This window comes from Melanostigma gelatinosum (genome assembly GCF_949748355.1).
Source record: "Melanostigma gelatinosum genome assembly, chromosome: 24".
Taxonomy (NCBI): domain Eukaryota; kingdom Metazoa; phylum Chordata; class Actinopteri; order Perciformes; family Zoarcidae; genus Melanostigma; species Melanostigma gelatinosum.
The window spans coordinates 2,962,368-2,986,150 of NC_136657.1; the positions used below are offsets into that span (position 1 = coordinate 2,962,368).

The 23,783-nt window shown below is 46.5% G+C and overlaps 4 protein-coding genes across 6 annotated transcripts in view; 1 reads left to right on the forward strand and 3 right to left on the reverse strand.

The window, feature by feature from the left end:
* Positions 1 to 870, reverse strand: part of LOC306797349 (sodium-driven chloride bicarbonate exchanger-like) — a 29,005-nt gene extending 28,135 nt beyond the window's left edge. For both annotated transcript variants that reach the window (XM_079296674.1, XM_079296675.1), the window contains exon 1: positions 670 to 870. In XM_079296674.1, coding sequence (XP_079152800.1) covers positions 670 to 717 — 48 coding nt within the window. In that variant the 5' untranslated portion in view covers positions 718 to 870. The remainder of the gene's footprint in view (positions 1 to 669) is intronic.
* A 1,218-nt stretch (positions 871 to 2,088) lies between these two features.
* On the forward strand, positions 2,089 to 8,947 carry stk24b (serine/threonine kinase 24b; the record flags this gene model as incomplete). Of its 2 annotated transcripts, XM_079296256.1 has the most annotated exons (11): positions 2,089 to 2,793; positions 4,344 to 4,574; positions 4,724 to 4,780; positions 4,925 to 5,033; positions 5,349 to 5,506; positions 5,646 to 5,831; positions 5,910 to 6,058; positions 6,137 to 6,260; positions 6,708 to 6,776; positions 6,903 to 7,039; positions 7,134 to 8,947. In XM_079296256.1, exons 1-11 carry the CDS (start codon positions 2,752 to 2,754, stop codon positions 7,165 to 7,167), a joined length of 1,296 nt encoding a protein of 431 aa, XP_079152382.1. In that variant the 5' UTR covers positions 2,089 to 2,751. The 2 variants fall into 2 exon arrangements, with proteins under 2 accessions (XP_079152382.1, XP_079152383.1); XM_079296257.1 differs by lacking the exon at positions 7,134 to 8,947 and having other exon boundaries at positions 6,903 to 7,043.
* A 315-nt stretch (positions 8,948 to 9,262) lies between these two features.
* On the reverse strand, positions 9,263 to 16,396 carry slc15a1b (solute carrier family 15 member 1b). Its single transcript, XM_079296074.1, has 21 exons — positions 16,318 to 16,396; positions 15,834 to 15,975; positions 15,441 to 15,560; positions 15,250 to 15,349; positions 14,526 to 14,616; positions 14,348 to 14,431; positions 13,710 to 13,792; positions 13,507 to 13,593; positions 13,328 to 13,417; positions 13,173 to 13,217; positions 13,030 to 13,062; positions 12,827 to 12,915; positions 12,340 to 12,421; positions 12,109 to 12,225; positions 11,880 to 12,014; positions 11,244 to 11,290; positions 10,962 to 11,069; positions 10,766 to 10,877; positions 10,548 to 10,685; positions 10,323 to 10,430; positions 9,263 to 10,212 (listed from the first exon to the last, which is right to left on the reverse strand). The coding sequence occupies exons 1-21, from the start codon at positions 16,322 to 16,324 to the stop codon at positions 9,985 to 9,987; spliced, it is 2,046 nt and encodes a 681-aa protein (XP_079152200.1). The 5' UTR covers positions 16,325 to 16,396; the 3' UTR covers positions 9,263 to 9,984.
* A 1,277-nt stretch (positions 16,397 to 17,673) lies between these two features.
* dock9b (dedicator of cytokinesis 9b) overlaps positions 17,674 to 23,783 on the reverse strand; it is a 29,509-nt gene continuing 23,399 nt past the window's right edge. Inside the window, 10 exon segments of the mRNA XM_079296350.1 lie at positions 17,674 to 18,617; positions 18,619 to 18,707; positions 19,272 to 19,410; positions 19,638 to 19,738; positions 19,849 to 20,039; positions 20,465 to 20,675; positions 20,999 to 21,145; positions 22,458 to 22,571; positions 22,753 to 22,875; positions 23,535 to 23,641. Of these exon segments, the coding sequence (XP_079152476.1) occupies positions 18,542 to 18,617; positions 18,619 to 18,707; positions 19,272 to 19,410; positions 19,638 to 19,738; positions 19,849 to 20,039; positions 20,465 to 20,675; positions 20,999 to 21,145; positions 22,458 to 22,571; positions 22,753 to 22,875; positions 23,535 to 23,641 (1,298 nt within the window). The 3' untranslated portion in view covers positions 17,674 to 18,541.

The window sequence follows — 23,783 nt, forward strand, 5'->3', positions numbered from 1 at the left end:
CCGCACTCCACCGCAAGCTCTCTACCGCTCACTTCTGATGGATGTGGATTTAGCGCACACAATGTAAAATAATCTGATTACTTTCCATAAAACACATTTCCTTCTCTAAAAAAAGAAGTGCGTAACCTCACACAAAGGCCAAATGGGTTTATGAATAATACATCGTAATAATCCCGGTGAGCGACACACCTCCCTTGGGTGAACCATCTTGGAACCCGCAGTACATGTAAAGTACATGCAAAGCAACACTCGGTTTCATACAGGAGAATTAAAAACTGGGTCGAATGGTGGACCATATGATTTGGCTGAAAGGCGATAGACAGTGAACGGGCACAACGGGAATAACCGCAGCTCTGCCGCGTAACACCGTGCCAACCTGTACGGATGCGGCACGGGTGCTATTTGTGCGAAGGCGTTCGTGGTGATAGATGCGCAGCGTATGAAGAGTGCGTATCAATTCGTGGTGCGCAACCTTCGCCCCGATATACAGTTACAAAAAAAAACTCAAAATGTGGGTCATTTTGAAAACAGTGAATATGAAATCACGCATTGCTGGGACGTTTCATCCCCAAACGGTTTTATTCTAAAGGGACGTCACGACCAACAGTCCGGTTCAGCTTAGATGCACGCGGTGAAAGTGAACGTAAACACAATAGCGTGTGTACTCACCGTGGGTAAGAGCGGCTCCATTTGAGCTCCTTGATCCGTGATGTCCATCTTTTTTTCTCCTCGGCTCCTCGACAGGCGAGTCGTGACGCGCTGCTCCGCTTCTGCCAAATGCTGCTTGAAGACGGCTTCTTTTCTCTCTCTCTCTCTTTCTCTTTTATGATTTGTGCGTTTTCCCTTTCTCCCCCCACCACCACCACCTCACATTCACCGGCCGGGTTTTCTCAAATGGAGGTAGCGCAGCATTCCCGTCCTGCCCCGCATCATTTACGCATGAAGGAGGGAGGCAGCGCTTCCTATTATCGCACGCGTTCGACCCCCGGACGATGAGGCGCACGCGGATGTGTGTGTGTGTGAGAGAGAGTAGCGGAGCCACTGCGCGCGCGTTTTTTTATATCCAGGAATTCATTTTCTAAGGCTATTCCTTCATAAATAGCAAACAGACAGACACACGCGGATGCAGTTTATAAACAAGGGTCGCCTCTTCAATTAAAATTATTTTAACAGGGGCAATTGTGAATCCATTTTCCAATTCTCTTATACGATTCAAACTATTTCTATGTGATCTCTTTGTTTCATGTATGCGACCCACATGCATGTTCTCAACCACTCGCCTGCGCCACGCGAGGCCCCTTTGTATGAACAGGTTGAACCATCTGTATGATATACAATCTGCGTCGGCTGTTCATCGCTATTCTATGATATGGCATCAAATGTTCTTGGCGACAACAAATAACACCGGCTGCGGTAATGCGCTGGCACGATCAGTCATTCCGTCTCGCTGCAGAAGAGCACGCGACGGTGCGCCGGCATCAGCATCCGGATTACACAAGGATGCTGCCGCTGCTGTGAAGTTGGTGCACTGGCGCCCTCCTGTGGCGAAACGCCGAAATTGGCCCCAATTAGCGCCGCAAACGGCATTGGTCGCAGTCATTAGTGTGATTTGCTACCAATGCAATTGCGTTAACACAATTCAGTTGCGCACGGTAATGCCACTGCATTAGTATCACAGAGGACTGCGATGTGTTGCTACTGGATTAACGCAGGTTTTAACAATAAAAAGGTGGATTTTAGTGTGATTACCAGTCAGTCAAGGGCAGGGGACACGTGTCCCAAGCTTTCCTGTGGTCATTTGGATAAGTGAAATGTGATTTAATCTATACAGCATATCGCTATGTAAAGGTGGCTTATTAATAGCACGTTCTCGGGCTATTTTGACCAAAATCACCAGATCGCAGACGGGTGGGCAGACGAGCTCCACAGCCACATCAATACGGTCTAATATCTCTCGAAGAATCACCGACTCCAAAAACTTTGTTGGGGGGGGAGACCCTTGGTCCGTCCTGGCATCAACACCCGCGAGGGAGAAACGTTGTTGATCCGGATCCGCCCAGCCAGGCGTCACAAGCACCGACAAGATGGCCGAGAGTATGGGACGAAAGTGAGGGAGGAAACAAAAACACAGGCGAGCTATCCTTGCCGCAGATGCCCGACCTGCAGCGCTGCTTGAAGGCAAGTTAGCGCAAAGATACAACCGCTGGGTTATCGGTGTATTCGAGGGTCCGTTCTGCGGGTGACATCTGCGGCATGCGGACAAACCGCGCTCCGAGCCAGCTCACTGACAGAACGTTGGTCGGGTTGTCTGCGTTGGCTAGCTAGCTAACCATGTTAGCCAGCTGACAACACCGCTAGCGAGAGAATACGCATTATGTGAGTGACAGTTGGGTCATTTAGAAATACATAGTCGTCGCTACTTCAATGTGCTGCAGCGGGATAACTTCCCCCAAGTGGGAAAATCCGATTTAACGCACCAGTTAGGGAACTAACATTGCGGATTTCTTGCTGTGCAGCTCCAGAGTTAGCATTAGCAGACGTCTGTTAGCTTGCTCAGCTGTTTTTGGATGACTTGGTGTCGCTACCGCACAAGAAAGGGTGTGTGGGGGGACGTTTTTCTCTCTTCATACCCGTGCCCGAGGCGGTTCTCAGCGGGGCCCGTGTAACCAGGTGTCCGGGAGGATTAGCTGACGTTCACGGCACAAGTCGAGGAGACACCAGCCCTGCGTTGTTGGTCCAGCCGGCAGCACCATGGCCCACTCTCCTGTTCAGGGTAACCTGCCGGGGATGCAGGTAAGACAACCGTCTTCTGAATTCTCTCCGCATTAAGTCGTCGAGGTCACTGCCAGAACAAAATGTACACTTTTCTTCTTTCACTCCCCGCTGTGGGTTTTGTGCACGACACGCCGAACGACCCCGCTTTCCACCCGGTGACTTTTGGGGCATCTCGGGTAACGTTAACTTTCACCTCGTAAAGAAACCTCACTCTCTCGAGGCCGGAAACACTTCAAAGGCTCATAATGCACCCATATTAATGCTGCAATGGCCAGAATGAATAGGAGAACATTTATCGACAGACATAAACAACCTCAACACAAGTATATGACATGAACTATAATGTGTATGCGACATAATAGCCCAAAGCTATTCTGCATCCCTGCCATGGCGTCATTAGTATATTGTCCCTCTGCCACTGAACGCCACATCTTTACAGAAGGACACGCATTGAACGCAACATTCCGATAATTTAGCCATGACTTGAGGAACTATGAAGCCTTGTTCTAGCCTCTGCTGCTATCTTTAGGAATTTGCCTAAAGGGGATAATTGTGTTGGGTAGATAACTCGAGGAGATAACTGTTCCTGGTGTAAAATGCATGCAGAGTATGAATGAAGTAGCGGATGCTTCAGGGGCAGACAAACTGCTGGGATTTTTGGCACACAACAAAGACTTGAGTCCATTTAGAGCACAATAACTCATGAAGACGTCAGGTGATGATTGTTCTCAAAGGACACGGCGGCAAGTGCAAAGTTTCAGCTTGTCAGCTGTGCTGCAATGTTTTTGAATATTTTAAATCGAGTGTACGTTTTAAAATCTGGCATAAAAAGCTCTTATTCCAATTCAAACCCTTGTTCCCAAAATAGAACATTTCACTGTTGCAACACGATATGACTCATCACTCCGTCCCACACTTTCCATCAGCGGAATCACAGTTTAGTTTCTTGAATAAATCTCTTTCATGGCACCAAAAAGGGTCTTCATTGGTGACACAAGGGATCCTTTTTTTTTTCTGTGTGTGTAACACAGCTGTTTCATTTTTCTCTCAAGATGGGCATCTTGACCCGGTCTCTGCTCTGAAGAGGTCATGACAGGAAGTTGTTTTTGTCAGCGCTGTGCTCTTGTGTTTCCCACACAACAGCCTCTGGAGACTTCACTTCCTGCAGCGTTTAAGTAGGAGTTATAATTATGTCTCAGAGTGCCAGCAGTCATTTTGGCTGGAACAGTGATATTGTGTTTCTCCTGGCTGGTTTTACATCTCCAGCACCCAATCTGTCCGGTGCAGCCGGCTATAGAGAGGACTGAAATGTTATTTTATCTTTGTGTTATTTCAATTATTTTGAACTTGCCTGTTGTCCAACTGTTACACTCTTTCCCTTTTCATTCTCCTGTGTGTACACAAACACAAGGTGTTGCAACAAGTGAATTAATGTATCCTGTAAGAATGGCACCCTGCTGGTGTTTCCTACTCCCCCAGCATTCAGTTCTTTTCAAACATTCCCCTTTCTTTCCTTTTGTTGTTGTTTCAATCCGCCTTCCCTTCCCCCCTTTCCCCGTCACCGACAGAGCATCAAGGCCGACCCGGAGGAGCTGTTCACCAAGCTGGAGCGCATCGGCAAGGGCTCGTTCGGCGAGGTGTTCAAAGGCATCGACAATCGCACCCAGAAAGTGGTGGCCATCAAGACCATCGACCTGGAGGAGGCGGAGGACGAGATCGAGGACATCCAGCAGGAGATCACCGTGCTGAGCCAGTGCGACAGCCCCTTCGTCACCAAGTACTACGGCTCGTACCTCAAGGTGATGCTGGTACTAGGTCATAGTCTATGATGCAGGAAGTGAGCAAATGGGATGGAAGGATTTCCCTTCCTCTGCCCACCTTTTCCCCAATTAATCCTGAATTTAAAAAGGCTCACTCGCTTCTCTTCTTTCTGTCTGCACTGTTCCAGGACACGAAGCTATGGATCATCATGGAGTATTTAGGGGGAGGCTCGGCGTTAGATTTGGTAAGTGCACGTCGACACACTCGAACCCCTCCGCGTGTTTAAATAGTCTCCTTACTCATCAGATCCCGTTGCTGTATGATGGAGCACATATTCATCCGTCCCGAGGCCCACCGCTCATGGTTTCTGTTTGCTTGCCCTCTAAAGATGGAGCCCGGAGCCCTGGACGAGACCCAGATCGCCACGATCCTGAGGGAGATCCTCAAGGGCCTGGAGTATCTGCACTCTGAGAAGAAGATCCACAGGGACATCAAAGGTAGCCGCGGGCGGACTGAGAGCGCCGCCGTCAGAGGCCGCAGGCTTTCAGCCGACTAACTGGCATTTACGGAGCGCACGCACAAATATCACGTAGCGCGTTAATGGTATCGACGACCACTTATGGGTTCCATTCATTATAGAGGTTGTGTTGCATCGGGGGGATTGAGGCGAACGCTGCAGCGCTTCTCTAAAAGGCTTCGGAAATAAATTGGCGATGCAGATAAATGGTGTTGACAGAGGCGTCCGATGATGCGTGCGCGTGTTCTCCGAGCTGCATCACGTCATCCTTCCGTCTGTTCTCCCCCCCCCACAGCCGCCAACGTGCTGCTGTCCGAGCAGGGAGAGGTGAAGCTGGCGGATTTCGGCGTGGCGGGGCAGCTCACCGACACCCAGATCAAACGCAACACCTTCGTCGGCACGCCCTTCTGGATGGCCCCCGAAGTCATCAGACAGTCGGCGTACGACTCCAAGGTGAGGCTCACAGACAAATGCATCAAACGTATCCGACTGAAGCAGAGTGGGAATAACTCTGACCGCACCGAAACAACCGCAATAACCCTGTGGATCTATGGAGCCGTTTTATTCACCGTGTCTCTACGTGCTTTTCCAGGCCGACATCTGGTCGCTGGGCATCACGGCCATCGAGCTGGCGAAAGGTGAGCCGCCCCACTCGGAGCTCCACCCCATGAAGGTCTTATTCCTCATCCCAAAGAACACCCCGCCCACGCTGGAGGGCACCTACAGCAAGCCGCTCAAGGAGTTCGTCGAGGCCTGCCTCAACAAAGAGCCCAGCTTCGTGAGTGTCTCACGTAAAAAACAGTGTCTTTTTGTCTGGCGTGCTCATCTCACCTGCTTCCCTCTTGTTTCCCTAAAGAGGCCGACCGCCAAAGAGCTGCTGAAGCACAAACTGATCGTGCGCCACGCGAAAAAGACCTCCTACCTGACCGAGCTGGTGGACAAGTACAAGAGGTGGAAGGCAGAGCAGTCGAGAACCACGGAGTCCAGTTCGGATGAGTCCGACTCGTAAGTTTGACACCGTCCTCGACAATCACTCCCCCCCCCCCGATAAACGTCTAACTCTTTTAATGTCCGTCCAATCAGAGAGCAGGACGGACAGGCGTCGGGCGGGAACAACTTTGGCAGCGACGACTGGATCTTCACCATCCGAGAGAAGGACCCCAAGAAGCTGCAGAACGGGGAGGGGCAGTCGGGGGCAGCAGAGCAGGTGAGCGCTTCAAACACGTCATTGAGCATCACTCGGGACATTTTGGGCTTTTTCGTTTAAAATTGTTTCTGTTTCATTTTGGCTGTTTTTCGAGCGTATTGCTTACAATTTGGGAAGGGTGTGTGTTTTTTTTTTTTATTCATTTTGGCAGTTCAACCTCAGCTCCTCTTAATACGTCTATAATAAACTGTGTAGCCAAAATACAGACACTCGGCTCTTCAAGGACAAAAACGTCCCCATTGACAGTGGGTCAGATGAACTTCAGCCCGCTGTGACAGAACAACTACATGTGCAGTGTTTCACGAGGACTAACCCGTGATGTTATTCAGGGAAACACGCCGCCCTGATTTGAATAGATTACCCCCCTAAGGTGAAGCTGCACTACTTTAATTTCCCTCCGCTCTGCTCCCCCCCCCCCCGTTCTCTCGTCTCCTCCCCTTTCCGCAGACGAAAGACATTCCAAAGAGGCCTTATTCACAGAGCCTGGTCACCGTCATCTCTCCGGCATTAGCTGAGGTAAGGAGCTCTGTGTGGCGAACCAGCAGCCACAAAGGTCACTGAAGTGTTACATTTGGAAATCGGTGCCAACCAAACCTCTGCCTCCTCCTCTCTCTCTCTCTCTCTCTCCCCCCTCCCTCCCAGCTGAAGACGAGACAGGAGCAGGTGAACGGGAACCCCATGGTCCTGGATGAGCTGAGGGAGGCCATCCTGCTGGCCGAGGAGGCCTACCCCGGCATCTCCGACTCCCTGGTGGCTCACATGGTCCACAGGCTCCAGAGGTAACGCCTCAAATCCTTTATCGTGTACATTATGTCTTTTTAGTTTTTTTTTAGCTGTATAAGACAATAACGTACCTTTCCTTTTTTCTCGCAGTTTCTCCACAAGCAGGACGTCGTCCTCCTCCTAGAAACCGGCTCGCTGCCCCGGCCCTGCTCTCCCGGGCCCCCCACCACCACCAGCCCCCCCAACAACCACAGCCAGGTCAGAGGGTCGAGATATTCAACACCAGCCGACCACGTTTGACCTCCCTGTTCTGTGTGTGTAAGGGGGGGGGGGGGGGGCGGCGAACCCACTCTGTAAAAATGACTGAACTCCAAAGCGGAACCCTGGGGAGCTTCTTGCAGCCACTGACGAGAGGAGGACTCAAGAGTTTTAAACGGGCTCTGCGTGCGCGCTGGACTACCACAGAGTCTCCGCGTGGAATCTGCTCGACGAGGAGCCGGAAATCACCCCCACCCCCTCCCCGAAATCCAAGACTTCATTGCCCCCTCAATGCAGGCGTCATATCCCCAGAACCTCTGACAAAGCATGCTTGATGAACCTGCAGGGATATTATCTTAGTGTGCTAGTGCGTGTGTGTGTGTGTCTGTGGGCACCTGCGTGTGTGTGTGTGTGTGTGTGTGCGTGCACGTGTATGTGAGACTCCCTGTTAAGGCAAATTTGCAGCATTCTTAATGAAACCTCAGGTATAGCGCTTTAAGTGGACTTGGAGGCAGTGGGGGGGTGTCGATTACAAGTCGTCATTGCGGGGGAAAATGGATCACTGTGTACAAAATGGTTACGCGCATTTTGTAGATATTGACGGATGTTTAAAAGTAGATATTTAAAAAGAAGAAGAAACAGAACATGCCTTGCCTTTTTGAGATACACACACATCCGGCATTTCATCGCGGGCTTTCGTTCCTCCCGCTGGTCGAGCTCAGTATTCGTCTGTTTGTTTTTCTCTCCAAGTGACCGAGTTCCAATCTTTCATTTTGAACCACCGGACTAACTACGATACTAAGCGTACTTTGTTTAGAGGCTGAAGCTTTTCCTTTTATCTTTCGTAGTCCGGTGGGAAGAGCACGACGACTACCTGTGCTTAAGTTTTAGGCGAGTCTGTTTTGAAATCGTTCAGCACAAAGAATGGAGGCGGTTCGGCGTCGAGTGGAGCCCGGGACATTCACAAAGGGGAACCTCAATGAGCGCCGATATCATGTGAAGTATTATTTTTTTTAATGGCTCTGAATTTCTCCTTTGCGTTACTTTTATTTTTAAAGTGGAAGCGAGGGACTCGCTCGTGGCCAAACGTATTTAAGGACAAGCCAAGCTGCAGTCGCCAACGCCATCCCGGACTTTCCCGTTTCTCACTTCCACGCTAGAAGTGCCATGTCGCTCTCACCAGATGTTCGTAGTATTGATTTGCACCTTTTTCTTTTTTTGTCGTATTATTTTTGTATTGTCAGATCAGTCGGTTTGTTTTTGCACATTGAAAGTGTGTCGAGTATTTAAAGAAGCCTGTAAGAAAAAAACCCGATAAAAGTTGCTAATAGCCATGTTTTACTATATATGTTTACTTAAGAGTTCCAGAATTTACTACTGTGCTAATGCAGCAATAATGTTGAGGAGTTGCATCAAGACGCACTTGTCAACACAGGGATCGAAAGGAATTAAGAAATACCTGATATTTTTATAACTGCAAAGATGGAAATATGGAATGCTTTATGGATATGGGCAAACAACTATCTATACCTTACAGAAAAACATATGCTGCGGAAATAACTACAAGATGTGTACATTTGGTCTCCTTTATCATAGCTGACAGTTTATAGTACTGTGTATATAATCTTTGCTTGTGTCATTTGAGGATTCCCAAGTTAAATGTGAGCTCCTTGTAAGCTTTCAAAGTGACATGAGAAATAAAGATCTGACGCTAACTGAGAAGCTTTGTGTCGTGCATTTGCTGGATTTAAGTGTGTAGAGGGGATATTATTATGGCAGTTACATGATCAATACTAGTGTTAAGGCAAGGCCTAACGGGGAAGAAGTTATGAATATAAGTGCTGTGTGTGTGTATATATATAGATAATATTGAGTATTACAGTAAATGCGTGAACGCTAGTAGTTGAATTTATTCTCAAAAGTTCAACACTTAGACTTTATTATCGAAAGGCAAAATAAACAACTTTGTATTGATTTATTTTTCTTCTGCCTGGCACAAATAATGAAAGTTGCTCTTTTGTTCTTGATATTTGGACTTTCAAAATGCAAAAGAAACAAGAGCGTGAGTTTTTTCCCCTTGTTCCTGGCTGTAGCACTCGTCCTTACAGTACGCAGTGAAATGTGTTCAAAGTAAGACGGGGAACATGGCTGACGCACTGCTGGACATCAGTACGTTAACGTTGTCATTTTACAGCCTCAGAGCCGCTCTGGATCCGTGAACAATTGCTCGTCTTCTGCTATAGTAAAGTTTTATAACTAGATGTGTAGTAAAACATTTTGTACTTTATTTAACATAAAGCCATAGCAGAAGCAACCTGTGTGTGCAACTTTATTAACAACACCACCGAGCCGGCCGCTGTTATCACAGGGCAGTATTCTCCCAGAACAAAACCAAATGACTTTGAATATGATGAAGCAATTGCTGTTCCTATTGTACCCTGGAACACAACATCATATATATATATATATATATACAAATACAACAGGGACAAAATATTCCAAAACTTTGCTTGGAAATAAATACAAATGTTGGAATGGTTTGTTTGTATGTGTTCTCCATAAAAGGCTATGAAATGTAAATTGCATAACACAACAATAGCAAAAGCAGAAATGACAAATAAAGATCCAGGGAGTACCTCTAAAGAGGAATAAACTTTAAAGATGTTTAGCCCAAATCGTCCATCTAAGCCGGTTTGTGTTCTACTAACGTGTCCGGCAGCGCTCGTAAAGAGAAGGGGTCGCCTCAGATCCTGGTCTGTCTGGTTTCCTCCTTGTTAGCGCTGGAGTCGGAACTCCTCCTGTCCTCCTTGCAGTGCTCCACGCTCCTCCTTTTCTCCTTCTCTTCGGGGTCCTTGTGGGCGAACTGGGCCTCTATCTTGACCGGGTCCATGTAGGTGTAGAAGTGGGCCATGAAGGCAAAGATGACGCACACCAACAGCAGCAGAGAGGCGAAGAGGATGTACTCGGCCCACTAGTGAACGGAAACGAACACAGCGTTGACTTGGAGCTAGACTGAAGGAATAGCTCATTTTGGGACATACTCTGAGACGGCGAACATGGCTACATATGCAGTCCACCCACCTGGTCTGGGAGCGTCGCAGCCTCGGCAACAATGAGCACAACGATGTTGCCAACCGCAACGGTTAAGAGCCAACCGGCCTGCAGCACGGACTTCATGTTGCTGGGCGCCTGTGGAGCACAAGGGAAAAGGAACCAGAGCCAATTATGAAAAGACATATTCTATATTTCTAGTTTGTGTCAAATTCGGTCAGACTTTATCATCCAGAGGAGAGCAGCCCCTCTTACCTGTGAGTAGGAGAACTCCAGGCCAGTGACGGAGAAGACCACCTCCCCTACGGTGATGAGGAAGTACTGCGGAATCTGCCAGGCCATGTGGATGGTGTTCGGCCTGATGTCCACCACGGGCCGGATGCTCTGCTCGCACTACAAGACAAGTTGTGTTACCTCGACACAAAAACAAACATTCGAGCTGTGCTGTGACTCTGAATGTGTTCCCGATTTACATTCGGTCCAAATGCGAACGTCGGCGGGATGATCAAGGTGTAAGAGCTGCCGAAGCCCAGGTCCTGAGTGTAGTTGCACTCTTCAGCCGAGCTCTGGATCCGGAACTGAGCGCTGACGTGACAAGAAAAACAGCAGTCAGAGCGAAGACTTCTCTCTGGTACGGCCGTTTGTGACGTAAAACGTAATGAGGCTTACGATCCCTGCTGTAGCGCCACATAGTCGGACATGTTGTTGGCGACGATGCCCGTTAAGTTCAAGCTACCAACCGCTACGTTCAAAACGGAGCCAAAACCGTTGAAAAATCTGAGGGAGGAGGATTCAGAACACGGGAGGTGAGACAGTCTGACAGGTGAGATTTGAAATCAATAAGACAAACCTTTGCTCAGTTTAGTTATTATCTTCTCAAAATCTCTGTTATCGAGAGAAATAAAAGAATATCTGGCTGGAGAACTACTGATCTAAAGATTTGAGACTTACCTGATAGCATTAGCGCCCTGCTCCGGCTTTTCTGTGATGTCGATGAACTGGAGACAGAGAGACACTTTACAGCCTCCACACAGTTGTCCTTTAAGTTCGGTTCAATATAAGGAAACAGAGTATACACCTCATTCAAGTCCAATTGAAATCACATTTGGGCGTCCCCTTTTTGCAGTCAAATAAGCCACATTTTTCATCAGCTGGGATGCAACGGTGGGTTCCAATAGCCACATCCTTTCGATATCCAGTTCCAAGTCAGTAAAACACTCTGATCCGTTTAGAAAAATGAGCATGTGTCAAGTCCGGCCGACCACCTGAACTTACCTGTTCCAACGTGTGGATGCACTTCACTGAACTCAACCGAATCACTCGCAAATGCAATATTTGCTGGAGGGCACTCGCAAACAAAGGAGGCGACTAAAAGTCCCTCGCTTAGATATTCATCTGACGTCGGTCACCTTAAAGTCAGAACGTTTTTTGATAAACCGATGCCATTTATTCAGTTGATATTTGCTGAATGAAGTAGTATTGAAGCCAAATTAGAGAGGTCCACCAAAGAAATGACCTCAAAAGATTCAGTAAGGGATTCCAAACAAGATTCTGTAGCAGAACAACAACAACTTCAATTGGACTCACCCGTATGGGCATGGGCACGTCTGGAATAATAACCATGGTGGTCCGTTTGCCGTTCGCTAAAGTGACTTCACCCAGGTTAGCGAGCTCCACATTCAATACAAATGGTTGGTCAAAGGTCAGGTACTCCTCATTGGCCTGCAGGAGCAAAAGATCAGTCGATATCAAGACGTCCTCCTACCTTCAGTGTGTGGAGACTTCAGATGTCTGTGTCTTATGTTGGGTGGAATACCATGAAATTCCCCAAGGTGAACGCGTTGGTCCCAGCTGTGACGTTCACCGATCTGTTATTCGTGTTGATGAACTTCACTTGGCCTTCGGTGCTCGATGGGAACTTGGGCAGGGTTTCCTACAAGAGAAATGGAATTGTGTGTGAATTGTGCCTCATAAGGAGATGTGTGTGTGTGTGAGTATGTGTGTGTGAGTTCTCCGACGTTTGTTTGTTGTTGCGCGAAGCACTCACGTCGATCTTTATCTGGACCAGGGCAGCAGCGATGAACGCGAGGGCAGCGAACAACATCCCCACAGTCATCTTCCTCAAGGGGCTACAGAACACACACACACACACACACACACACACACACACACACACACACACACACACACACACACACACACACACACACACAGGTCAAGAGACATTTTGAAGCTCACTTGTAACCAGTTTTAAATCCTATGAAATGATTTATTTGTATTCATAGTTAATGTTTTATAATAATCACACTGTATATCATCAAATAATTCATTGACATTCTAGCTAGTAGCTTGACACTTTGGTGTTTTGATGAAAACAATCATCAATTCACAAAGTCAGACTTCGTTTGTGCCGAAAAGGCGCTGAACCAAAATGATTGCATAGAAAGTCTGTCAAATTTGAATACAAAGTTAAGCTAGAGTAAGTAATGTCTTGTTTTCCATCACACAGGAGCAAAACAAAAAGATGAACTCACGTGAAGTTTATTTTGCACTTGGAAATCAGCGGGTAGATCGCACTCTCCACGATCGGCACCAAAACCAGGATCAAGATGGGGTTGACGGTCTGGTGGCAAGAAGGCGGGTCACTCCTTTAAAGCCTATTCTATTGGTTGACGTCGACAGCACGTAGAAACAGCACGACACCGTGAGCGAAGTGTAATCGACGTGAGTGTCTTACCTGCATCTGATCGGGCTGGATTATGAGAAATCCCTGTTGAAGAAAGAAGTAGAGGCAGCCAGTCAGAACCTCGTCTAACGTCTCGGTGTTTTGGCGCTCACGAGGTGTGACACAGCAAAAAACGCTGCGAATAAAACACTCACAAAGTTGCCGTCCATGGTGGTCGCCTGGAGGGTCCATCTGGAGCCCTGCGGAGGAGACACAGCTCTCCTTCAGTCTTTGGGTTCCACCGGAACACTTATCAGCGTGCATTATCTGTGTGTGTTTCTATTGAAATGTGGAGACAATTGGTCGTCACCTGCTGGTCAAAGAGAGCCCAGAACATGGGCAGAGGGATGTAGAGGAACAGCACCTTCAGCACCATCTTCACCTGGGCTATCAGGAGTTTCTGGAGCCAATCAAAGACAAGGATTAGGATTTCTTTTACGTCGCCGACTGTGCCGTTTGTTGTTTATGTGATGGGCATGCTGCACTTACGTCGTATTTCTCCTCGGACCAGTCCATCCAGTGGGTTCTCGTTGGGAATTCAGCAGCGCGATGCCTGAAGCGGTTCTTGATGGCGAACTAGATAACAGAGGGGGCATCTCAATGTGAACTCTGCCCTCGCTGCAATGCATTTTGGGAACTAAGCTGAAAACCTTTGGGACTCACAAAATGTTCATCTCTCAGGAGCCACTTACCCCGATGCAGGTGCAGACTTTCACCATGATGTTGCCTTGAGGGGGGGTCTTAATGTACATACCACTTCCGACAATGAACACAACTGCAGACACACACAAATATGTATTACAACATTATAACAAGGAGGTCATTAACTTACCTTATCATGCCCTCAAAATATTCATGGTGCTTCTTTCATATAAAACACACTTTATAGACGGTAATAAAGGCTGATAACAAACATTCATTGACAGTTAATTCATAATTTATTAGTGTTGGTAATAAACTGCAAATGAAAAAATTGCAACTTGGCAACCCAGAAGCTGTCATCACAAATGGCTTATTTATTATGTATAAAAAAGATGAGCATATAATTCATCAAAGGGGAACTCCAGCTGTTTAACATTGCACTTTCATCAAGTTGGAGACTTGCGAGAGACAAAATCGAGATCCTACAATTCCCATAATGCAACTGAGTAGCATGTTTCATCACTGTTTTCAAATTCCACCCCAGACCAAGCTGACATAACCCTGATGACATCACTGTGACATCGGGGTTATTTCGTGAGACAGGGAGCTCCTACTGAGCCACATAAGATATTCAACAAAGGTCTACAGAGGTATTTAAAGGTATTAATAAAGGAAAAGGAATTCTTACTCAGAGCCACCACCATGAGAGCAGCGGGGACGCCGAAGGCCAGTGAGTAGCACTTCTGCTGGGTGTATATTCCACACTCCTGAGCTGGAAGCCACAGCACACACAGACACACGATTATATTTTGAACTCCACTCGTGAGTCATTTGTGCATTTTCATGCTCCGTGATGAACAGGGTACCTCTGAGGATGGGGGTGATGATGGTGGACAGCAGACTGCCAGCGTTGATGGACAGGTAGAAGATGGAGAAGAAGGTGCTTCTCTGCTTCTCCTGTTGGACACAGGGAAGTCAAACAAGTCCTGGACAAAAAGGAAGCACCGATGCTCATTTTTGCACAAGATTATATTGAACATAACTAAATATAACTTTGCATTATACAACATCCCACTCCAGCAGAGTCATTGATATTATGGGGTAATCTTTGTCCCCGGCCTTGAACAGTGTAATAAAGTTAAAGAGACAGATGTACATGTGGTTATTAGTGAATAAACAACCAGCTGGATGCAAACAGAGATACAAGAAGTGCTGACAAAAAGCCACTGATAGCTGAGTGAGTTGTCCTTTTAATTGCCTGTGTGGTGTGTGTGTGTATGCAAGAAAGAGAGAGAGATAATACTTGGGTCCTGCATATATGTACATAAGAGGATTGGGTATTGTGCCGTACAAATTTAAGAATTGTATTTTTTGGAAGCGGATTGAATTCACGAAGAAAACTCCTTATTTCCTTATTATGACTTCTGTATCTCACAATTAAGAGATACGCATCTCATTATTTCATGAAAACCCATCATCGGGTCACTGTACTCGTATGATAGTTATAGTCTGAGCTCTTTTTTCATGATTGCAAAATTAGGGTCTCATGATTACGAGAAACATTGTGTGTTTGCTTGGGTGACATCCAACCTGGTGGTCTTGAAACTGGTCCCCACCGAAGGCCGCCACGCAGGGTTTGATGCCCCCTGTACCCAGGGCGATGAGCATCAGCCCCACCATGGACAGAGCTCTGAGGGCAAAGCACGGCACGCACACAATGTCAGTACCCGCCTGCCGTGCTCATGTCACATGGTTTCTGTGTGTGTGTGTGTTCAACTCACACGTGGACGGTCATGTTGTCGGGGGTGCCGTCCCTGTTTGCATCTGTGATGTCATGGATAGCACTTACTGCCAAGACAACCTGTCCCAGCGTATAAACGATGGACAGGTAAACAATAGTCCTGTGCAGAGGGGGGAGGGAGGAGGAGGAGGAGGAGGAGGAAGAGGAGGAGGAGAGAGTTAACCAGGTGTACAGGTCCAGGTAGAGATAAGATAGACACGGGTCTAAAATCCAAGGATGAAATTTAACAGCTGATTCTGTGAGATATACTTTAACCCGGACTCTACTACTCTATCTGCCACGACAGTATTTAAAGCTAAACACAATGTTTATATCCACAATGCTTTTTTAAAATTTGGTTGCAGGTGAAAGATTCGCAGGATCTGAAACTCACTTGAACTTGCCGAGCCACGAATCCGCCACGATGGCTCCCAGGATGGGCGTCAGGTAGCAGAGAGCCACAAAGGTGTGGTAGATAGTGGTGGCGAAGTCATCATCCCACCGCAGGAAGTACTTGAAGTACAGCACCAGCACGGCTGCATGGGTGGATCACGGGAGAGAGTAGTGATGAGGTGGATCAGGTATTGTTAAGATTTTTTACTTTGGTAGAAATACCAATACAATAGTGTGAAAATACTCCATCACGTGGAACTCCTGCATTCAAAATCGTAGTCACGCAAAAGTATATTGGCATTAAAAGTTAAAAAAACACATATATATATACTTATTAACATGTGCTATACTTCAGTATTTCCATTTTAATCTTTACACTTTATACTCTGAGGGAAAATTGTACATCATCCTTAAAGTATTATTCAAAAAAAGGTTTTAAAGGAAACTGTACAAAGTGCATCAGATCCAGAAGCAGTCCAGCTCACCTCGCATGCCATAGTAGGAGAAACGCTCGCAGAACTCATTGACCACAATGAAAAAGATGCTTATTGGGAAGCCACAGACGGTACCCTGTCAGGGGGAACGATGGTGATGATTTGTTTTTCATACACATGAATGAATGCATATGCTTTGTCCTGTATCAGAGCATTAAGCGATAAATCGGTGCATTTTTAGAAATACTGCAGACAGTGCAGTAAACAGTTGTACTTACACTTTTTTTCCTGGGGTCCTTCCCCTCTTCTTTGCCTGCACAAATGAAGTCACATTATCGACACAGGTTATTTTTTTTTCCCTTGAGGAATGACATAAAGATGCATAGTGCAAATTAAAATTCCTCTAAAACCTGTAGGAAGACAAATATAAAAGATGTAAGAATGGGTTCCTGAGCGTCTCAGTCTCAGGGTTCCCATCCAGACTGGGACTCACCTGCCATGGCTGCTGTGTGTGTCGACTTCTCCGACTGAATCCTTCAGCAGGAAAACTTGTGACCCCTATCCAGATCCACGACACGAAGACCAAACCTGGGCCTGGTCAGCTTCTTATGTAACCTCCCACAAACCCCCACTGATGCTGGAGTGTCAAACACACACACACACGTCCCACCTTTCCAGCACATTCTCCTTATCATAATCACAAGTGTGTGTGTGTCTCAATCAGCCAGTACCGGTAATTACTTCATGACTGAGGGACTGCCAATATCTTGCTTTACAGATAAAGAGGATGTTCCAGGTCAGCCGATAAAGGAAGTAATATACATATATTGCTTTTCCAAACTGAAAAACTGATGCTTAGCTCTGTGACTGGAATCTAATGACAATACATGCAAAGGCACACACTGGGTAACAGACACAAACACACACCGTGAAACACTAGCAGGAGGACTCACGCCAGACACATGATGTTTAGCAGCCAGTCTGTGAAACAATGACACAGTCGGGGTGTTTGTGACACAGAGAGGGATTTTACAGGAGTCAGCACCCCCCGTTTCACTCCCATCTCTCCAATGAGTGCGCCGCTCACTCCGCCCAACATGCCGACTCAACCGCACACACACAAACAGAGTGAGAGAGACACATACACACACTTTCAGGAGGGAAGATGTTACGCCCCAAATGCACTCTCTAAACTACATAAATATCCTGAGCTGGGATTCTGTAGCTTGTGCTTCGAGTTGCATCTGAAACAAGAAGGAGCTTAAGAAGTCGAGGATGCGTTCAAGGACCGAGGAACTCTTTCGCTCTTTCAAAACCAACAAAGGAAATAAAATGGTTTGACATTCTTCAAATTACAAGCTTTCAAAGTGGTGATATTTTAGTACAAAAGCAAGGCATGGAAGAATGCATTATTACAGTTTTATATATATATTTAAAGACTTAAACATATGTACATGAGCAGTCACTCAGTAAAAATGTTTTTAAACCATACCTCAGATAATAAAAGGCATCCACATGACGGACAAAGAAACAAAGAGGGGAGTTTACAAATAGTCACCCTCGTCCTGCCTTGAAGAGTCTTTTTTCGAATGTCTTTGGCAAGAGTGGTTTTCTGTGTGGCAGGTAGCCACGGTAACAATACAAAATATTGCACAAACTTGGTTTTTTTACAGAAAAGAAAAAGGTTAAAACGTTGTGGTTCACTTGGCTTCGGACAGTTTCTATACACATCCATTGGCCTAAAATAGAGCGAATGATTCTTTCAAATGTCAAAGGTAAGAATACGAGATAAACTCTGATGCGTCTGCATAACAGGGGGCACAATGAAAAGAATAGAAGAAGGGAAATGTAAAAATACTGTGCATCGCCTGAAGAATGTATGTACGGTTACAGCAGTGGCTTTCCATTAAAAGCGCTCTCTCCTACAAACACTGTACAACAAAAAGAGACAATCGTAGACTTGGGTCAAATGCAATCATGTTTGTTCTAACACCCCTGGGGTGGAGCTTAAGACACCGGGATATTTAACATAGCATCATGTTGTCAGTCTCTTGCTCTGCTTTACCCCGTCTCACGTAGGACAGAACAAACGACACAAAATTACCCAAAACTGTCAATAAGTCGATAACTAGAATTAGTCTCCATAGGAAACAAGAGCAATGGGCCAACTGATAACAGGGAGTGAGCCTCATGACATGTAGCAGGAAAAAACACCGATGGATGACGGCTTCAGGTCGTAGAGAGTGTCCCTCCTCTTGAGTGACAGCTAGTTTAATCAGTCATTGGTGGCGTAGAAGGCACGAGTCTGCTGTGAAACATCTGGATCAGAGTACGGTGGTCGAGCCGTGTGGGTTGGCACTGGTTGGCGTGCCGCTGATGGCGTTGAAGATGCCCGTGGAGTCGGACAGAGCGCTCCTCGTGCCGTCATCCACCGGGTTTATCTAGAAAAAGAAAAGGTGAATTCAGGAAGGTCAGGAAAGGTGTTGATTTCATCGGGTTAAAAGCTGGAACACACACATGCATGTGAATTTAAAGTTTCGGGACTGTAGGAAAAGTGTTTTAGGGGGCGGGGCTATAGTTTATTTATTTTTGCTGAATACAGGGAAGTTTAAATATTTGGGGGGAGTAGAGGTGGGACCTTTTTCATCATTCTTCCCTTGTGAAAATATTGTGAAAGCCCCGTTCCCCATCCTAATGATTTTCATATGGTCCCTTACTATCCCATCTATAGAGTACAACAGGAGCAAAAGCAGCATTACCATCCAATCTGCTCAGGCCAGCACAAAGACAGCAGGAGATAGGGCACATGGTTAGATCTCTTTGAGATTACAGCACAGTACAGTGAGGAATATGCAGCTTTAGATATGATCCTACATGCCATGCTGTGAACACAGGAAACTATAGCTGAAACTTTGAGTTTAAAACAGTCAAAGCTATTGCACTAATAGTCTAAATGCTGTAGAAGATGGTGGTCTTCATGATGCTCCGTCTTTGGGGGTTCCTACCTGTTCGTGCATGATGTTCGACAGCTCCCTGGCCAGGTCCCTGTAGTTGGCCTTCATCTCGTCCTGGTACTCCTGCTGGTCCTCTTTGATCAGCCGCTCGTTCACTCCCAGCGCCTGACCGCAGGCGTCCACGAACTGCCTGAGGAGACAGGCGGCAGCATTTCAGTGGTGGACACCCAACAGCTAGTTCATACGATGCAATTGACCAAAATCACTGTGTGTTTTGTGTATAATGCTATTTCTATCTATTTTTGGTGAATTGAATCAAATGTGCGTTCCACTTGCACTTGAACACAGCAAGGCTCCTCTATAAATATAGACATAATATATTTAGTATATAAATGTGTTTCTGTCGTTGGTAAGTACCTGAACACCTCTTTGAGCTGTTTGACCTTGTTGTCGGGATATTTCTTGGCACTACTGTCGTTGAGGAAGGCTCTGGCGTAAGCGAGTGGACCGGCATTGACCTGGAAAAAAAACAAAAAAAACAAGCGGGTTCAAAGATCCCAAATGACACAATTCATCAAGCAGTCATCGTGGAACTGATTTACAGCAGCGCGAGCTGGTGGTTTCGTACCTGAACACTGATGCTGCCTTGCAGTTTGAGCTGCAGGCGGATCATGTCCACCTCGGAGGCCGAGCACAGCAGACGCAGCTCGGCCACCTTGGCGCTCATCTCGTCGATGGCCACCTCGATGGGGCCCAGGTCGGTCTGGTGTTGGTACATGACTGCTATGCGCTTCTTCACGTAAGGGAAGCAGTGGGTGGCTGGATGGGAACGGGAAATGGGACGGAGGGGACACACATTAAATGTCCTGTCAAATGTACAACAAACATTCAAGCACCATGAGCACAGTCGGCAGCAACACACAGGTGACACTCGGGCATGTAAACAAGTTGTGTGTCTAGTTGTGCCTCTGTGGATAACTATCGTGCAACTTGCGTGTTTAACGAGGCAAGATAACACCTGACCTTTGGGATTAAGTGGACGGTACAGTGATAAACCTCACCTCGCCCTTCCTGTTTATCTGGCCTAATGTTTCAGGTGACTGACAGACACCTGAGAACAACAACAGATGGCAACCAGGAAGATGTTCTTGCTCATTGCTTCCTGACATTGCTGCGGTGATAAGGCTGGCTGGAAGCACTTGTTTTGTGTCTTCATTCCGCACTAAATCCACATTTTGACCTACTGGTGAGGACGGTCCGCCGCTTGCACTGCTCCTCCACCCCTCCCTGCTTCTTGCCCGACACGGTGAACGGCGTCTCGAACACGAAGCGCCGGATGTTGTGGCTCTTCTCGAAGTCGGTCTTCCTGTCCTCCAGCTCCTTGTCGTCCAGGTGGGGCGTGACGTGGGTCACCTGGATGTAGGCGTACTTGGAGTCCAGGTCCTTCGGGTTCACCTGGGAGTTCACGAAGAGGTTTTTATTTGGACTCAAACATAGATAGCCGTAAAATACCAGTGGTTGCTTCCAAAGAAAGATGCAAGGTGATAATTGGTAAGATTTAGAGGTGCTGGAACATGTTTTTAAGTTTTGGACAGAGGCAGGCTAGCTGTGAACCTCTGTTTCCAGTCTTTGTGCTAAGCTACGCTAACATCTCCTGGCACCAGCTTCATATGTAACGTATACAAGCGTGGTATCAATGCTTGTTACTACAAGTGAACCGTCTCACATTGCACACACATCCATTTGATACACCATCAATATGTCAAATGTGATCCCACCTTGCCAGAGTCCTGAATGATCTTCACGTTCTCCTGACCAAACTTGTCGGAGTAGAGCTTCAGGAGCCTCTGGGAAATCTCCGACAGCGGAGTGAACTTTGGCTCCTTGTAGATGTATTCCTTTCCATCTTCATCCTCAAAGAAGCCCTGTGGAGGAGGAGAAGGAAGTCAAGCGGGTCAAAAATGTTAGGCCACTTCGTCACCTGCAGCTTGGATAAGTCGAACCTTGAAAAAGACTGTTTTACACCTGCCAGCTTGTTCAGTTGTTTTCCAATGATTTTATTTATTTTGATGTGAGAGGAGACTGAACTACTCAACATGGGGAATTATTTTTCAAGGTTTGACAACATAGAGACAAAAAAACATTTCTGACTCAGACAAACAAAGTAGTACCCGGAAAGAAAGAGGAAAGGTTTTGCCTGGATAAACAGGCGGGGAAAAACGTTTTGCCAGAATCATTTTTCAAAAATATTGGCAGGTGGATTTTTGTTATTGTAATACTCATTTCGGCCACAAGAGGCTTAAGTGCGCCACTTCCAAATAGGACTAAGCGTTTCTGTTTTCTATTTTTAATGTACATAACTCTACAACACACAATATATGTACAGTGTGTTTGAAGTGCTTGAAGAAATTAAACATGAATGATTTTAGACCCATTTAGAACATGGGGCAGTGGTACACTTCAGCCTCATCTGTCCGAAATGTGTTTTACAACAACAAGCACACAAAAACACCCGAGAGAAAGACCTTGAAAACAGACCACCAGAAGTATTTTTTCTCACTTGCCTCTTAGGAATTCCGTAAAATACAACCAATCAAACAGAAACACAACAACACCTCATGCTCACTAAAAAAGAAAGACCCAACAATGAAGCAAAAAGGGAGGAGTATGAAGACAACAGACATGCAAACTTCAGCTGGTCACATCCCAACATTTTAGTCAGTACTCAGTCACGTATCCATGGAAAAGCACACAGAAGTGTGCAAGCTTTTGCTACACACAACATCTGCATTGAACTACTATTTTCCCACTTTTGAGAGCCAAGTTAATCTCCGCTGTTGTTCGGCAATCACAACCCACTACAGAGCTAAATGTCGGCTACATTTTGCCACTGATTTAACAAAAAAATGATCAGCCCTCAAACAATATACAGATGCAAGGACATGGAAGAGCACACCAGGCCAACACACACAGCTGAACCTTTTACACACTTACCGCAGCCTTGGAGGGGGGAGGAGAGAAGAAGAGAAATCTCTATTAAAAGGATAACATTCAAAGTGTGTGTGTGTGTGTGTGTCAGTGTGTGTGTGTGTAAGGGAGTGTTCCCGCACTGAATGTGCATACATGCAAATGGAAAGAGATAACATAACCATCACGCTGATATTAAAGAGTTTGGATTGAGTTAGCATTTATGCTAGCCATTACTTTTTTCAGTCTTTTGGAGACTCCGCCCCTTACCTGTCCAAAGAAGGCCACTCTGAAGTATGTGCCCAGCAGTCTTTTGCCAGTGTGCATCACCTCCATCACTTTAGTGTAGGCACGGTGGAGGGTATCATACAGGTGAGTCAGCTTCTGTTAAAAAGAAATCAACCGACAACACGAGGAGAGAAAAGTTTGATCATTTTTATAGGTCAGTTACTCAGTGGAGGGTAATCCCAACAGTTCATTTCAAATTGCAATAATAATAATACGATATTTTATGGAGCAAGATGATTATTCATGAGCACTACTCCTCTTCTATCTTTTCTATTACCTCAAAGTCCCTGCGCTGCTCGTAGATGGGGATGATGAGCCTGTAGACGTCAGCGATGAGCTCATAACGCTCCGCCTTCCAGAAGCCATCAGCGCACTCCTCCAACAGCTCCATCAGCACCTCCTGGTACACAGATAAATACATGTAAACTTCATTAAACTCCCCCAGAATATTTTATTGCTGCAAAGAGGGACATTTCGGTTAGTTTATATTTGTCTAGAAGGCTCCGAACTGAGCATAGTGTTCCTTTAAAGACAGCAGACGTGGGTGGACATGGATCCATCATCTCCTTCCTTTTTATTGGTGTGTCCAGCTCGTAAAGAGGAGAAGGTTTTCAGAGCAGCTGGAGAGCAAAAAGGGGTTTTTCATTGCCTACAGATCTGTTGACCGACTCGTAAAAGCTCACACATTTCACCGGGTTTATCAGTTCACGGGGAGATCTGGTCTCAGGCCACTGTGTCAACAAGCCACTGGCGGAGTGCCCTTGAGCAAGGAATCTCTAAACACCTCTAGAAGTGCTGACCCTGAAGCCCTCGAATTTCCGTCTGCCAGCTCAGTGGTTTTGTAAATGTGATTAACAACACATGTACCAAGCCCGGGCTCAAAGTCTACACTGTCACTTAGTCTACCGACTAAACAGAGCAATAGATACTCTTAACAGAGATAAGAGCTCTTCTAGACATCAGTCATGATGTGACACGTGACAAAACATCCTCGGTTAACACGCAGATGTCCAGCGCACGGTGTGCACGGTGTGTGGCATGTAGAAGACGTCACAGTACCTCGTTGAAGTGGACATCCTGCATCCCGACGTCCTCCATCATGGCTGCCTCCTCGTCGATGTTCGGGGTGGTGACGCGGAAAGACGAGCAGCCCTGCCTGAACATACCTAGCAGGCAGATACAGAACCGACGGCAGGGAACGTTTTGGTTTTGAAACTAAAACATAAAAAGTGACTTTTTTTTCATTTCACGGAAATATGGCACGTCGCGGAAATGAACCAACAAATTGAAAATAACAATTTTGACAGG

Excerpts from the sequence above, each read along its gene's own strand:
- slc15a1b (XM_079296074.1), bottom strand. Across the intron at positions 14,617-15,249 it reads ACCAGTTTCAAGACCACCAG|GAGAAGCAGAGAAGCACCTT; the intron begins GTTGGATGTCAC and ends TGTGTCCAACAG. Across the intron at positions 10,213-10,322 it reads CTGCGACGCTCCCAGACCAG|TGGGCCGAGTACATCCTCTT; the intron begins GTGGGTGGACTG and ends TCCGTTCACTAG.